Source organism: Falco cherrug, chromosome 6 (assembly GCF_023634085.1).
Source record: "Falco cherrug isolate bFalChe1 chromosome 6, bFalChe1.pri, whole genome shotgun sequence".
NCBI lineage: Eukaryota > Metazoa > Chordata > Aves > Falconiformes > Falconidae > Falco > Falco cherrug.
In genome coordinates this window covers 37905516-37921212 of record NC_073702.1, presented here as the reverse complement: position 1 = coordinate 37921212, position 15697 = coordinate 37905516, and the positions used below count along the sequence as shown (strand labels likewise).

Sequence of the window (15697 nt, the reverse complement as noted above, 5' to 3'; positions counted from 1 at the left end):
TTTTTATCACTTGGTCTCACATTTGCCTTCAAAAATACTTACTTGAGGATGAATGACCTTCTGGATGGGGGGCAAAGAAAAGGAAGAAGAAATGTTAAGTGGCATAGTCAAGTCTCTTTTGAGAAAAAAGGTTGGGGAAATCACAGCAGACAAAATAATAGTGTATGTTTTGGAAGGCATCTTTATTGTAAAACCATAATGCCACCAGTTTCTGGACTCTAGACTTCCTTTTTTGCAGAGTTTTGACCTTTTGGCTATTGCCAACTCTGTGGAAATCCATTCACATTTGACTAAGTTATAAACCCTCAAAAACCTGCAGCTTGTTTTTATTAGATCAATTTCTGATCTATTCTGAGCATGGATTTTTTCCTGCAATGTCAAATCCAAACTGCTGTGCTGTTTTGTAGGTCCTGACAGATAAACCGAGAGCAAAGGGGGTGTCCCGCTGTGAATTGCCTTTGCCCAGCTGCACGTCAGCAGTGCACAGGAGGGCTCTGAGCTGAAGGCAAAGGGGCTGTAAGGCCAGCAAGATACAAAGAGCATGGCAGAAGGGAAAGCAGGCGTGGGCCTGTAGGGCTGCTTGGTGATGAAGGTGACCTGGACCCAAATCGGAAGACAGGCTGGTTCGGATGGGCAGAGGTGGAAGAGGACTGGGATGATGATTCTGAAGAGGTGAGACATTGACAAGGCAATGGGAATGAGAGGTTTGACGAGAAAAAAAGGGGACTAGGTACATGTAGAAAATAACTTTGAGGTATGAAAGCAGCAGTTGCATGATCACAAGAAAAAAAGCTCCTTCTGGCTCTGACAGAGGCACCAACTTGGACAAGTTGCACCACCTCCCAGCTGAGAGGAAAGGGCTAAAGGGCTGTGAAGCCCATGCTGGCAAAACGTCCTGCACTGCCTACTGCAGCCAATGGCAAGCGGCTGTCTCTGCGTGAGACGCTGCTAGCCTGAGACTGGTGGAGATCTGTGTGGTGCAGCGAAGGGTCTCAAGCATGTCCTAACTCGGGCAAATGCATACAATAGCTTTCTTTTCATTTTTTACCATTTAAAAAGCCCTGGAGATATTACAAGCCATGCACACACGCATGCATGCACATACTTTGTGTTGATAATTGAGTTGCTTAAACGCACAGTTTTGAAAAGGGGGCTTTCCAAATTCTTGTGACTCTGTGTGCTCAGCCGAGACCTGGAGAAGCTGTAACTAGTTTGATGGCTGCATGCCTTGAACATCGTAGGATCTGGAAAAGTCAGCAGTAGGTATCTCGAGCAGGGCACCCGAGTCTGTCTGTAATTAATATTGATTCTGCCTTGGTTTAATCGTGCATGCAGCTACTGCTCCGGAGAGCAGGCTCCATCCCCAGCCCTGGCTGAGGCTGTGCCAGGGTGTGACAAGCTGGCAAGGTTGGATCTGGACCCGTGGGGAAGCGATCACTTGTGTGCTGGGAACGTGCCATTTTGCAGCCTTCCTAAAGTCTTTTCACGCCTGGCTCCATTCCCACAAATGCGCACCCCCTACGGATAAAGCAGCGCCCCAAGACCTGGGGGTCTCTGCAGGCTGGCAGCGAGCCGCGAGTCTCCGGGGGGCAGCGGGGGTCTCCTCCCGTGACAAAATTTCGGCGAAAGGGTTTCTTTCAGGCAGCCGGGGGCGGAGAGGAGACCCTCAGGCTGTTCGCAGTAAGGAAATAATCGAAGACCTCTGTTCGGCTCCTAAAAGATAAGCGCGAAAAGTGCGAAACCGTGGGCGGGAAGGTTCCACCTGGCAGCCGCTGCACGGTAGCGCAGCCACCAGCACCTCCCCGGGCCACTCGCCTCGGGCAAGCACTGGCCGCTCCTTGCCGTGCCAGTGGGCCTGACGGCCCCCCGCGACGCCCGGCTGCCCCCGGCCCCACAGGGCGCTGCTGCCGGGGTTCGCCCCCGTCAGAGCCCTGGCTGCCCCGGCCCTCGCTGCCCGCACCGTGCGGTACCCGTCGAGCGGCGGGGCCGGGCTCGGGGCGCACCGGGAGGGGGTCGGGGTGCAGCGGGCCGGGGGTGGGGGCGCTTCTCACCCCCTCAGGGGCTGCCGGTATTTGTACATGTTGATTCAGCAGGAGGCGGGGGGAAAACGAGCCGTTCGTGGGGAGCAAGCCGGCGTCCCCCCGGGAGCACCGGGGAGGGTTAATCGGCGAGGATCTGTGGGTCTGGGAGGAGAAAGCGGAGGCCGGGCTGGGGAGGGGGGAGGATAAGAGGAAAAGGGGAAGAGCGGCTCGGTGAGGTCGCACACCGCCAGGCTCCGCAGCCGCGGCAGTGCCTTCCCGCCGGCGGCGGACACCGGAGCGGTGGTGTGGGAGGGTTCCCCCTTCCCGTCCCAGTCTTTGCCTCCCGCTTCCCCCGCCCCGGGGAGACGAGGCTGTGGGGGGAGAAGCAAGCGACCCCCAGGGCTAGGCAGCACCCGCCCGAGGCGGAGGGAGGCGCGGCGCCCCGCGGTAGGCGGCGGGGTCCGGCGGAGCCCCCCGGGCAGAGCCCCCCGGGCAGAGCCTGCGCGGCGGGAGGGCGGCGGGAGCGGGGCGGCTGGGGAGCATCTCCCCGCCGGGGCTGGCTCTCGAGAAGCGAGAGAGGGAGAAACCGCCGCCTCCCTGCTGCACACCCGTCCCTAAAATTTCAAGGGCTGGGCTGGGGAAAAAGCAAATAGAGGACCCAAGCTGGGACCTCCCAGCCGGAGCGATTGAAAAGGAGCCAAAGCAGGCGTCGGGGGGGGGGGGAGCGCCATCCCGAGGAGAGTCCCCCTCCTCCGCTTCCCGGAGCCGCTGCGTGCCCGCCGCCGCCTCAGGATGTGGGTGCCGCTGCTGCTGCTGCTGCCGGAGCTGTTGCCCGCCGTGCCGGCCCAGAAGCTCTCCGCCCTGACGGTAAGGCCGCCCGCCGCTGGGCGCTGCGCACCGCCCGCCCGCCGGGTCGGTCCCCCGGGGCGCACCTGAGCGGGCTGATGCGCTGCACCCCCGGGCGGCCGCGCTCGCCCCCCGGCTGCCGGGCCGGGGGCTGCTGCCCGCTCCCCAGCTGAGGGGATGGGGGCTCCGCCGCGCCTGGCCCGGCAGGGCGGGGAGCAGCCGGCACCGCCGCCCCTGCGCGCTTCGCCAGGGCGGGCACGGCCCGCGGCAGCGAAGTGGAAGTTTACTGCGGGTCTCCGCAGCGCTTGGGGCCAGCGTTAACCTCCGTGCTAATGCTTTTATTTTCGCGAAAAGGAATAATGCTGTAGTGAGGTCCGCTTTTGGACCGTCTTGGGTTGACCGATTTTACTTTATTTTTAATTATAAGCGACGTGAAACAACCCAGTTTGGCTATTCCAGGCTCCATGATGCTAAACATGGAACTCTGCGTAGAGATGGGCGAGCCAATTCATTAGGCTGGCTAAATAAGCCATAACCACTTCTCTAGCCAAGACCTGAGGTTTGCAGCTAATAGCTCAGTTCAGTCTTCTTGTAGAGCTTGCAGTGTTTGCAAAGCTATAATTAATGCAATCTGTAGAAATAAAAACATTTTCCTTAAATGTGTTTTTAAACAAGTGCTTGAGTAAACATAACGGGCAGTGAGTACCTCTTTCAAGCTGTTTTAAGTGTTTTGGTGAGGGCTGTGCCCTTTAGAGTTTATTATGCTGAAGTTGCAGGCAGTTGCAAAGTGAAATAGACCCTATTTTTTTCTCAGTCTTTCAGAAAATTTCTGTAAAATACTGAGAGTTGGGTTTTTCCCTTTCTTTCTTTCTTTTTTTTTTTTTTTTTTCCTTTCTTTTTGAGTAAGGGTGGATAGGGACAGCTCAAGGAGAAACAGCGGTGGGGGATGTCTGAGCTGTTCATACCTGAAATTCTTCAGAAGAAGTTTTGCCTTCTTGTCTGGGTTTTTGTTGGTTTGTTTTTTTTTTTTTTTTTAAATGGTAGATTAGAAGATGTTAATTGAAAACTTTAAAGGAATGAGTTTGCTCCATGAATTTTACAGTTTGTGGCACTTCAAAGTGTGGGATGGAGAAAGTCAAGTGATTCTCATCTTTTACTTTTTAAGACCCTCATTTGAAGCATTCTCAGACTGTTAGGTGACATATACTATTCTAGTTAACAGGTTAGCATTGCAATTTAACTCCAAGTTCACTTTCATAAAAGTGTAAACAGAATTTGCAAGGGATTACATGTTATATTCTTTTTTCTGTACATAAAAAAGTTCCAAATGTTAGTGTGGAAGCCAACTGGAAAAATGAAAATTAATTTGTCCAAATATAAAATAACAGTGGTTGTGACTGTTGTATCACCTTTAAATGATACATGACCCAGATGATGCCAAAGCCTATTGATAGATGTATATAAATCACTGCTGAATGTAGCTGTCATTCAGTGAGCGGTTTCCTGCCTCACAAAAGCGAAGAAAAATCTGGCCAAGGGCACTTGTGCAAACTCTTTAAAAATCAAATGTCATAGGCTCATGCAGATGTATTTGACTTCATTGTTAGCTAAGCGATGTCTGAAGTCCCTCTGTTCCATTTTTCACTCATCCAGAGCGTGTATTTTTCATTTCTGTACCTTATATTAGAGTGCATCTTTATGAACCCTGAACAGAAAAATCAATCCTGGTGGAATCCCCACCCTCTGCTACCAAAAAGGTAATGTCTTTGGAGACTGTAAGGTTTTGGACTGAATTGAACTTGAACATTTTGGTAGGGTTAGTTAGTTAGCCTTGTTAGTAGAGGACTGTAGGTAGTGAGCCCACACTAATTTTTCTGCTGCCTGTGCTCTTCTTACAGAGATGGCTAGCCTGCATGATTACTAGACTACATTAGAAATGTGTCCATTAAATGGGTAATGAACAGTCAGACACCTATAGGAAGAAAATGACGCACACAGACTTAGGCATACAAACTTTTTACATCTTCCCACAAGACTAAACTTTGAATGAGGCAGGTTTATTTCTACTATTTGTATACTTCCCTATTTAAACAACAAAACCAGCAGTGCTATTGCAGCAGCAAATACCACAGTACTAAATCATTCCTTACTCCTGCAGTCATTTTACTTATAGTCCTCAGAATGTATAACCCCTTCCCACATGTACCCTTCTCAAATATTTCATGGATTGTATCTGCAATTGTAATTGTAAGGAAAAAAACCTCCAAGCTGTGTAGAAAGACCAAGAAAATGTATGACTTTTTTCACCTGCTGTGCCAGTGGCAGAGAACTACCGTTCCTTTCTACACATCAGATGAAGATTTTCTTTTTATTTGTGGTTGGAGGAATAGCAAAGACTGGTATTTTCATAAATAACCAGAGGCCACAGGGACAGAGTGTGTTTCACTGCAGACCTGCGCTTCATGAAAACTGCAGGATGATTATGGAGAAGGTGCACACACCCTTGATGGCATCACGCTGTTACAGGTATATGCAGCTTGCCAGGTGGTGCTAATATCACAGGCACAGTCTCCTTAACTGCAAAGGTAAATCTGCCATAGGATGAACCTTAGGAACAAAGTAATAATAAAATTGAAGTTCCCTCTAGCAGAAGCAACTCTAAAGTTAAGGTAATTTTGCAAAAGGTGACTACGTGGATCAGAGTTTTTTTCCTTGCCTGTGTGTTGAACAGGTCTGGGTTCTAAGCGACAAACTGAATGATGGCCACACAGGGAGGGGAGTATCAGCATCTGTCTTTATGTTTTTCATCTGTCTAAACAGATTTTTGGGCTGTTTTAACTTCACGTGCTTACTAGCTCCAGAAGCAGAGTGAGTATTGTGTGCAGAGATGACTTTCAGTAGTTTACAGAGCTGTATCCCTGTGTAACCAGGAATAATATTTTTGCATTTCTCTTGGGCATAAATACCCAGAACAACCACTCATGTCTATAGTTCAGGTCAATATGTGATTTTCAGGTACTAGAAGATTTGCAATAGTCCAATGGCAAGAAATGACAGAATTTCCACACAAATAACACCTCCAAGAGATTTCTGATTGCCTAATAGTCTTATGTGACTGCAGGTCTGCAGGACCCGATGAGCATATGGCTTCTTACAACCTTGATAATAGCCATCAGGATAATTTCTGGCAGGTGGATACATCAGAAGAGTCAGTAGGTAGTTGAGATACATCAGGCAGTCTGGAGTCTGGTCCCCTGGTCCTCATGGCTGTATCTAAAGTGGGTGTATGAGTGTTTTAATATGTGCCTCTGCCCAAACTGTGGATGCAGCCAGAACTCTCTTGGGTCCCCCCTGTCTGTGTGTGAGGGTACAGGAGGCACGTGAGGGGTGGGTTGATGCACACCTGAATGTTGGGGAGCACCAGGGTCCAAGAGTTTTGAAGTTCTTGGGAGCTCAATAAGTTAGAGGTAGCCCAAAGGTACTTTGAATTTGTATCAATCTTGGCCTCTTGTAATCAAAAAATATTCTGCTAAAGTTGCTCCTGAGTAGGAGCATATTGCAATAATAGGCAAAGTGAGGGGAAACATAATATTGCAGTTCTGAATTGCTAACTGAGCCACAGGGATGCATGGGGGAGGAGAACATTATTTAGTATTATATTTATTGTTATTTCGAATAAACAAACATTGGCAACAGAACAATGAATTTCATTCTGGAAAGGTAGGCTGAGAGCTGTCTCATAACAAACCATGAGATCTGGATGGACTGTAGCCAATTTGGCTGCTCCTAGTTTTTCCTCCCCTTGTGTCAAATGCTAATGTAAAACATTCTTACATTCCAGAAAATATCTTAAGTAGCCTTGTCCTTTTACCTTGTTTATGGAAAGGCAGGTAATAGCCTCAAATTCTTGTAACACATTGTTGAGCATTTTTGCAACGCTGTATTTTTATTCTGCTTTGTGACATGTGCTCATTCTTTCTGGATGTATGAAACCGATGAGAACTGAGCCTTACTGGCATATCGTGTAAGGGGAACAGTCATATCTTGAGTATGTAGGTACTTTTGTTTTGAAACACAATGTTTTGTAGGAAGCTCATTTTGTTCCTCGAATAAGTAGGTTTATGATCACTGCACTTACCACCACACTTACTTTGGCATCATTCGTGCTGTATTTTTGGAACCATCAGCTTAGCTTTTATCTCAGTTGCGGTGTTGTGTGTGCATGTACTTGTACAAACAATAGGGCACAAGTGTTTCTTATTTTAAAATCTTGATGACTTATAACATACCACAAACTATTTAGTTTTATTCTTTCAAAGCCTTGCTGAACCATGTGTCCTTCTCAATACAATATTGATCTTAGATCTTACAAAGGAAGAAAGTTTGCTTGAAATCACTTCTTGAAATGAACACCTCTGCCTGTTAAAAGTTCCTTTCATCAGAAAGTGAATATTTCAGGGAACAATTGTTTTCTTTTTCTCCCTTGGCACATGCTTTGTGAGTATTCAAAAGCATTTAATGCCCTGGATAGCTTCCACAACACTCACCAATATAAGATGGACCACTAAGGTAGTTCAGTAAAGGGAAGCTAAACACAATCAAAGCTTTCCAAGTTAAGGACCCGTTTGGATGGCGCCTGCAAACCCAAACATTTGGAAAAGTTACTCTAATTGTGACTGAAAAACCAAGACCACAAATAAAACTGTAAGTGGCTCCAGATCCTAACAGCATTGTTACTGCAAATGGGCATTGGTACAGCCAAGGGTACATCAGCTCTGAAAATAAAACACTTTCAAAAACGCTTCCTAGCAATAAACTCTCAAGACAATTCTCACTAAAGAAACAAAACCAAAACCTGTGAGAGTTATTATTGAAAGAGTCAGCAAAACTTTTGATCAGGGGTTAGAAGTAATTTTTCTGTATGCAGCCGACATACACTGGACCTTATAATGCGAAAGACATAAGGGAGATGGAAGGCTGACTGCACACCCGTAGGATTTTAAAAGTAGAAGTGAAGACCACAAGTGAATGTGGGTGGGGAGGGAAGAGCAGGACAGAGGAAACAAAAAGAAGTAGATTATGCATATTCTGACCAGTTGTGATGCTTTCATCCATCCCCTCTTGCCCACTGAATACCTTGAGGAACAGCCATGTGTATTCCTTGACAGTCAGCAAGTCTCAAGGTTCATTTTGAGAAGCCTCCAAAGGTTTAGCTGCTATCCAAAACCTATCTGAACCCTATTGGCTTGGAAATTGGGCTATGAATCTTTTCAAGATCTGGCTCACGCAGGACTTTGCTAGTGTTTCCATTTCTTCAGCCAGACCAGCCTCACCACAGGCGCAGCCATTTTCACGGAATTTTGGTACTTGCATTTCCTGTCAGGGCTGAGACCAGGACGTGTGGAGGCGCCTGAAAATTAAAAACTGAGTAAGAAAGAGTTGGGATCAAAGACCTGTTTTTGAATGGCACATGAAGGCCTGCGTTTGGTTCAGGAGTGGCATTTTTGTTCTGAATAAATTTGTATGTTCTTGGGGAAGCTGCAGAATGCATGGAGCTTACAGTTTGCAAAGGACTCGGGGATTTCCAAACATTTTGTATTTCCTTTAGGATCAAACCCCAAAAGCTTCTTAATTTTCTGGTTGGTTCAATATTGTGTTTGGAGGAGGATTCTTAAAAAGTTCAGATGAAAGATCCATGTGAAGGTCATTTCACAGTGAGAAGTTGGAATGTTTTCTTCAGAAATATAGTCAAAACAGTTTTGACCTGTGTGAATACTACCCTCCCCTCCTCTGCCCCTCTGCTGTCTTCTACAACAAAATTCTGGTGATGCCAATCATTCTGGTCTTAATGACCCTGCGTAATCTCATGGGGTATGCTTCTGTTAACATTTCTCTATCCACTTCTGGTTATTAGTTGATAATCACTGCCTTCATATTTATCTACAGTGGTAGATAAAACACTTTCCAGTGCAGCATTGACTGTAAGCCTGAAAAGAGGAAATGCGTCAGGAAAAAACTTACAGTTTACAATATGCTGATGCTGCACAGAATAATTTGTGCCAAAGGAAAAGGAGGGATAACTTAAGATGTAACAAGAAATTGGACATAAGAAAAGAACTGAGCAGAGATGAGCAAGTATAGCATAAATAGGTGCATTTTTTCCTGCACTTTTCCAATCTTTGCCTAGTTGCTCCATCTACATAGGGAATTCCTCTGAATTACAGCCATTGGTGTAGTGCAACGGTGTGCATGGGATACAAGGATACAAACTTTGGTTACAGGGAGGTGAAAGCTACCCAAAAGCATAGGGACTGCTATTTAGATTGATGTGGTAACACTTAGTATTGGCAGTTTTCTTAATGTGACAACCAAATTATGAGTGGTCTTCAAAGAAGCAAAGTTAACATAGGGTCATGTCTTACCACAGAACCCGTGAAGTAAGTTTGTGTGGAGTCTGTCCCCCAAACTGAAGTTTTAGCCAGTCCTTGCAGAAAAAAATGCCTTGATGAGTTAGTAACTGCCCTCAGTAATTCCCCCTTCCCGCCCCTCCCCCCCCCCCCCCCTTTCTAATTTATTAGCTTTTAAAAATGACCACTAAGTATTTCATCAGCTGCTGAAAATCCAGGCTAATAGAGAATACATCCTAGAATTCTTGTTGGGGCGGAAAGAGAAAACATTTCCTGAAGGCCATCCTTTCCAGCTCTCTCCCTGGCTTGCTCAGTGTGCTGCTACAAAACTCGCTCAAGAATGTTTACCTCATACCTATCCAAAACCTAGATTTTTTTCTTCATTTACTTTAGGCTGCTTGTTCTGTCATCTTCAGAGCCACTGAGTACAGTTTTTTTTCTTTTGTGTTACCTTAATTTTTTTCTGAAGCTGTAATAGTATACCTTCTTGTCTTTTAGGTGTTCGTTTTAAACTGTATACAAATTAGCTGTCATACATATGCTATAAATCTTTGACTTTCTGTCCTAGAGCACCTAAAGAGTACTTACATGAAAACAAAGAAAAATTCCATTGCTCTGGAATGCTCTTTCTTTATTTATGCCATGGCTGCTTGCTGTATTTTACAGATTTTCAGGATAGAATTGCTGCCATAAAGTGCTCACAGTCTTTTGCTCAGGCTAGGTTTATCATACATTTATCAATATCCTGACCTTTGTTCAGGATTAAAGCAAGATACTGTCAGTGAATAAGCAGCGTAAATGCTCAGGAGAGGTCTGTACATTTTTCTGAAATTAAATTAATATCAGATAAAGAGTAATTTTAATGGTAATCAGGATGGCCTCGGTATGATCTGTGCAGCAAGCTGCAGTACAAAGAAAACCTATGGATTGCAGGCATACGTGGATGTTGGGGAGGGAAGGGAATGACTCAGTTTTATTATCTTTCTCTTGCTCTTATCTGGAGTAAAGCGGAGGAGTGGTAGAATTTAGTCTGAGTAAAAGTCTGTCATTGAGTCTCATTACTACTTTGGAGGAGGGGGAGAAGGGAGGGGGACATTTTGGTGGACACACAAAAACCATCTAGCCATATTTTAACCATAACACGACTACGTGAACAAAAACGCTATTAAACCAGACCACGTGTCCTAAAGTATCACAGGGCACAAAGTGTGGGTTCTAGGTCATGCAGTCTAGAGAAATGATTCCCAAACTTTTTTCTTTGCTAGGTGCTGCTCTTGACAGTGGCATCTTTCTGCTAATGGTAGAACCGGGACCCATTTTTGGAAAATACAAAGTGAAAGTATGGTGTTGGCAGCATGTTGGAAAGGTGGTGATATTAAAATGTGAGAATCTCTTCTCAGTGAGGCTGATACATGCATGCCATGCTGGCTGCAGTGCACTTGCCTTCATCCAAACACACTGGATTCCCATTTGGGTCTGCGAGATGAACCTAATGTTCTTAAGAGGAGGGTTACTATCAGAGTCAGGTATTGTAAGGACACGTTCAATATGGCTTCTGAACTGGGCAGTTGCCCCAGTTAATATATTTCTCCTCATGTCCATCTGCATAGGTGAAGAAGTATTTAATACATTTAGTCAGAGTGTTTTAATAAGTTCTTGTCTGCTTTAGCACCCACATTGGTGCCACTTATTGCAGCCGAAGGAGTGCCAGCAAAGCTGACCCAGGCTCTGTAAGGCTGTATTTGCCAAGTGCTGTGGTCACTGTGGGCCACCTTGTCGTGCCAATAGTGCTGTATGGCACCGCCCAAGGCCAGTGAGTAGCCATCATGTGGACTGATGTGCCTATCAGAGTGAAAAATCACTGTAGCAAATGTCACTTTCAAAGTAAAAATTTATATCTAAAAATTAAATCAAATAAGTGAAACCTGGTTCCAAGTATGCTACGTTGTAGTGGAGGTTAGCATATATTCTAAAGAAACTTTTGTTCCCACAAGAGGATACAGAAATGAAAAAAGACTGGCAACAAAGAAACTAAAGAAGGCTTTGACTTGACCATATGTTTATTTGTTTATTAAATTATCTCTGGTCTGTAGGATGGCTTCCTTGTGGGAGACAGCCATCACAGACTTCAGAGACATAAGATGAAAAGCAGAGAGGGGAGGTCTATACAGATCTTTCTCCTCCTGTCCATTCCATTGCGAATACACCTTGGTGGCATCACTTGCACAGTATCCTTAGGGGCAGGGAGGTCACCTGTCTTCTTCTGGGACCCTTTAGGGATCCACCACGGGAGGGAGTTCAAGTGCAGCACAGTCTGGGGAGGGCTGGAAGTAGGGGAACCCCTGGCTTCTCTACCCTGTGCCAGTCCCCAGGGGAGGAGGGGGAAAACTGGGGACCTTCTTTTTTTAGTACGTGCCCCTCAGGTGCCCATCAGATAGATCCTCAAATGGGAAAAATCTCAACAGAAACCACTGAAAGGTAGAATGTGGTTCTGTAAAAGTAAAATGTCCTTAATGACATGGCTCTCCTTGACTTTAATTATCCATTAGCACTCGTGAGAGCTCAGAGCAGACTGGTGTGGACAGGAGGGAAAATATGGCCAAACATATGAGCTGCTCTTGACTGTGGGACACCAGGAGGCATTCAGCCTGCAGAATGCCTATGGCCTATTCATTTCATTACATGCATCCATATTATTTCTTTTTGCAGCATTTATTACATGAATTCTGGTGAACAAGACAAAACAAAGTGGACAACTTATTTTCCACACTGTATTAAATGGGATTATATTTCAGACTGGGTCCTCCTGAGAAGGCATTTTTCAAGCATGTCAAATTCTTGATAGATTTCAGCCTAAGTGGATTTAGTTGCAAATCTGAACTTTGAACAGGAGATTTTATCTTTCCATCTTGTTTCCTTCTTGAAAGGTTCCATAAATTACATTTCTACGAGAAAGGGAAAGATTTTTTGAAAGAAATGTTCATTTGGTAAATTGCTCTTCTGTTTAAGTTTCCCCTTTTCAGGTGCTGAATGACTCCCAGAGCAAAAGTTCTGTCATTGCTTGGTGATGGACTTCTATTAGCTTGCAATAAAATTACAAGGCAATGTTCATGCACTGATAATGGATTTCTTTCTGAAGGAAAAATAACAAAAAGCAGAGCTCAAATGTCTACTTGTCTGCACCTAGTGCAGTAATTTTCTCCAGTGCAAAATGGGTATACAGTGCTGCTCTTCTGAAGTGTCAGCGTTTATGTTCATTAGACGGAAGACTGGGAGAGATGCAAGGCAATGAGAAAGTTAGAGTATTTTCTACTAGATGGTAAAGCCAGATCTGACACCAAGATGAAACGGCTGATGGAGATTGCTTTATGTGTCTGGGTGGCTGGTGACAAACCCACAGAAGCACAGCAGACAGCACTGCTGATCTGATAGAGTAAATGGTGAGATAATAACCAATTCACAAAACATACAGTGTTGAGGGAAAACCAAAATAAAGAGCTAGCAGAAACCCCACTAGCAGGAATAAGCCCAAGGGACTCAAAGCTGACATCCTTTGTGACTCACTTTTGACTGGGCTGTCTCTGGCCTCTGCAGATTTTTCTCCAACCTTCTCCTTCTCCATACAGTTGATCTTCTTCCCTTTGTACATTTTCTTCCCTAGTGTTTTTATGCCTTGTCTATGTATAGACTGTGAGCTGTTTGGGTTTGTACCATGTTTTGGGCAAAAGAGCCTCATTCTTGGTTAGCCCTCTTGGTCTACCATCGTTATCAAGTGCAATAATAAATAAGAGTAAATCTTGAATGAGACCTGCTTACAGATGAGGCTGAACACAAATAATGGAGTTAGCTGGACAGTTGTGGTCTAGTTCTTTACATCCTCTGCATAGTATCCAAGCTGGCTAGACTTGCCTGTTTGTTTTTTTTTTTTTTTTCCTTTTGAACCCAGTCTACCCTTTGTAAAGAATTGGAACAATCAGTTCAGCACTACAGGAAGAGATGAGCAAAAGATTCTATTCCCTGGTCTTGTCATGCTGCTGGCCAAAGGGTTCTGCATAGTGCTGAGGGCCAAGTGTCATCTGCTTGGTATTTCCTGACTTGCAAAAGCCTAGTGTTTCAACCTTATCATTGCTTTAAAGCTGGGGTTCTCAGGCTGTGGAATGTGTTTCCCTTTGTGGTGCAAAACTCTCCCCTAAAAAAACCCCACAGCCCTGCACCAGTGCAGCCTGGTCTTTCCTGCAAAGCATAAAGGGAATGTTTGGATGCCTTTTCCTCTTTTTGCATGTAGCTTAGCATGGAACTGGAAGCTTCTCTAACTGCTGCCCTTCCCCACCTTTTCTTGAGGAAGAAAAGATGGGTCTGGATGCAAGATATGTCCATCCTGTGGATGCAGACAAAAAACAGAGCTGTTCTTGCTGCTGCATTCACCACCTCTTGAATGTACTCTTTTTCTATAGCAGCAGCACCAAGAACCCTCTAGGAAAACTGGTCCAAAGTCTCTCTTGACAACCTCAAAGTGGTGTCAAGCATTATCAAGGAGCACAGATCTTCTTCCTATAGGCTACTTGGGGCTTCAAAATGTTATCCGTCAGCTGTAATAAATTCCCTAGATTGTTATCTCCTTTGTGAAGACTATCCATGTCAGTCATACATGTGTATGCAGGGGTGGACTATATACATTCCAACACAATGCTTTTCTTCCTTTTGTTTTCCAACGGTGATTGGAAAACTCCCATAAAATTCTGAAGTTTCCTTGGGCTTAATAACCAGAATTTAAGACATTTTTTCCTGAAGTCTATGCAATTTGATCTGACCCCTTTGATCTGATTTTTTTTTTTTCCTTTTTGTTTATTTGTGTGTTTTGTTTTAAGAAAGGGGACAATGCATAGGAGGTTAGTGTTAGTTTTCATTTGACAGGATTTCTGAGTTGCTAGGTTTTGACTGTGTCGGAGATGCTGCAGGACAGATGTGTTTGGTAGTTGATAAGTTTGTGTTATCTAAAGACTGAAAAGAACACCACCTCCCTTCAAATCTCAAGTCAGGTCCACTTCAGGAACTGCCTCAGGCAATAGTTGGGTTTATTTTAGTAGCTCTCTTGACTATTATCCTAAATGATGAGAGAACAGAAAGGCCTTTTACTGTTTGAATTGCTTATTATGACAGGAGCAATCAAGAAGTTACAGTTTCTCTCCTTGGACACTAAAGTAAATTATTTCTTTAAAACTGCTATCCTGAGTCTTGTCCACACACCTGGGGGTGAGGAAGCTCCAAAGTGAGATTCATTTTACAAACATATCGGGAAATCACACTCATTTAATACGAGTAAGAAGCAATCAGAAGTGCTCAATGAAATTAGGTGGTTACAAATGTAAAAACTCCTTATTTCCTCCTGACAGCAACGAAAGCAGTGTCAGCGATGCAATGAAATTCCCTCAAGGGATCTTCATATCAGTGAGTTAAACATTAGAAAGAGTGCACATGATGGATGGAAAAGCTTGAGAGGAACTGACAAGTCTATCAAAGCTGTAGGGGGTCACAGTTCATATTCTACAGCTATTTTGTGGTATGCAGGATGTCTTTCAGGAAGAACCCTGCAGCTATCTGCTGTCAGCAACAGCAAAGCAGGTGTGCATGTGTGTCTGAGAGGCAGAAATAGATGCTTTCTATTTCTCATACCTGATGTTTCTTGCTTGAATGCAACACCTTCTAAAACTTTGCGATTATATTTTAAATATTTCTTTCTGGTTTTGCTAGAACATTACTGTTTAGTGGAGTGTCATTTAGATGTTGTTAACAAAGTATAATTTGAGCTAATTACTTAATTTCCTATCAGTTCTTTGTGACTGTAAAATGGCCTGAGGGCTGCATATGTCATAGGCACACATTCTGTGTCCTGCATTGTTTAATAAGTGGTGGGATGTGCGCCAGGTGTCTGCAAGGCAGTTCGAAGAGTGGGACAGCATAGGTGAGGGGAAGTAAGTTGGTTTGCCCCCCTACTACATAATTTTGAGAGACCAGAAATGATTCTGCCTCATCATGCTGCAGTCCTGCCCAATAAAAAGAGGGGTCACAACTGCAGCTTCTGTCCTGGCCCTCTGGAATATCAGTTTGCTTTTGTACACCCTCTTGTGACTGGGAGAGCGGAGATGCCCGAGGCAGGCACTCAACAGAAGTAAGTTTGAAGCTCTCTGATCGTGTCATGTGTGTCACGGATAGAGGAGCTGAAGGTACAGCTGCACATAGGTGCCAGAGGGTTTGTATGATGGTGATTCAAATATTCCACAGTCTTAATAATGGATGCATCCAACCTTCTCAAACCGCACCCTCCTGAGTCCAGTGGGAGTTTGAGCAATGCAAAGTTGGACATGTGTCTGTCCTCTTGACTCTGGAACAAGGGAAGCTTTATTTAGTCTACTGAAAGGAATG

The 15697-nt window shown here is 44.8% G+C and overlaps 1 protein-coding gene across 8 annotated transcripts in view; it reads left to right on the top strand.

Moving 5' to 3' along the window:
• The first annotated feature begins 2242 nt into the window (after nucleotides 1-2242).
• The window catches only part of SMOC2 (SPARC related modular calcium binding 2), a 149717-nt gene continuing 136262 nt past the window's right edge, over nucleotides 2243-15697 (top strand). For 4 of the 8 annotated variants that reach the window (XM_055714319.1, XM_055714318.1, XM_055714317.1 and 1 more), the window contains exon 1: nucleotides 2244-2888. In XM_055714319.1, coding sequence (XP_055570294.1) covers nucleotides 2814-2888 — 75 coding nt within the window. In that variant the 5' untranslated portion in view covers nucleotides 2244-2813. Of the gene's footprint in view, nucleotides 2889-15697 lie in introns of all 8 variants that reach the window. The other 4 variants (XM_055714315.1, XM_055714314.1, XM_055714313.1 and 1 more) reach the window with 2 other exon arrangements.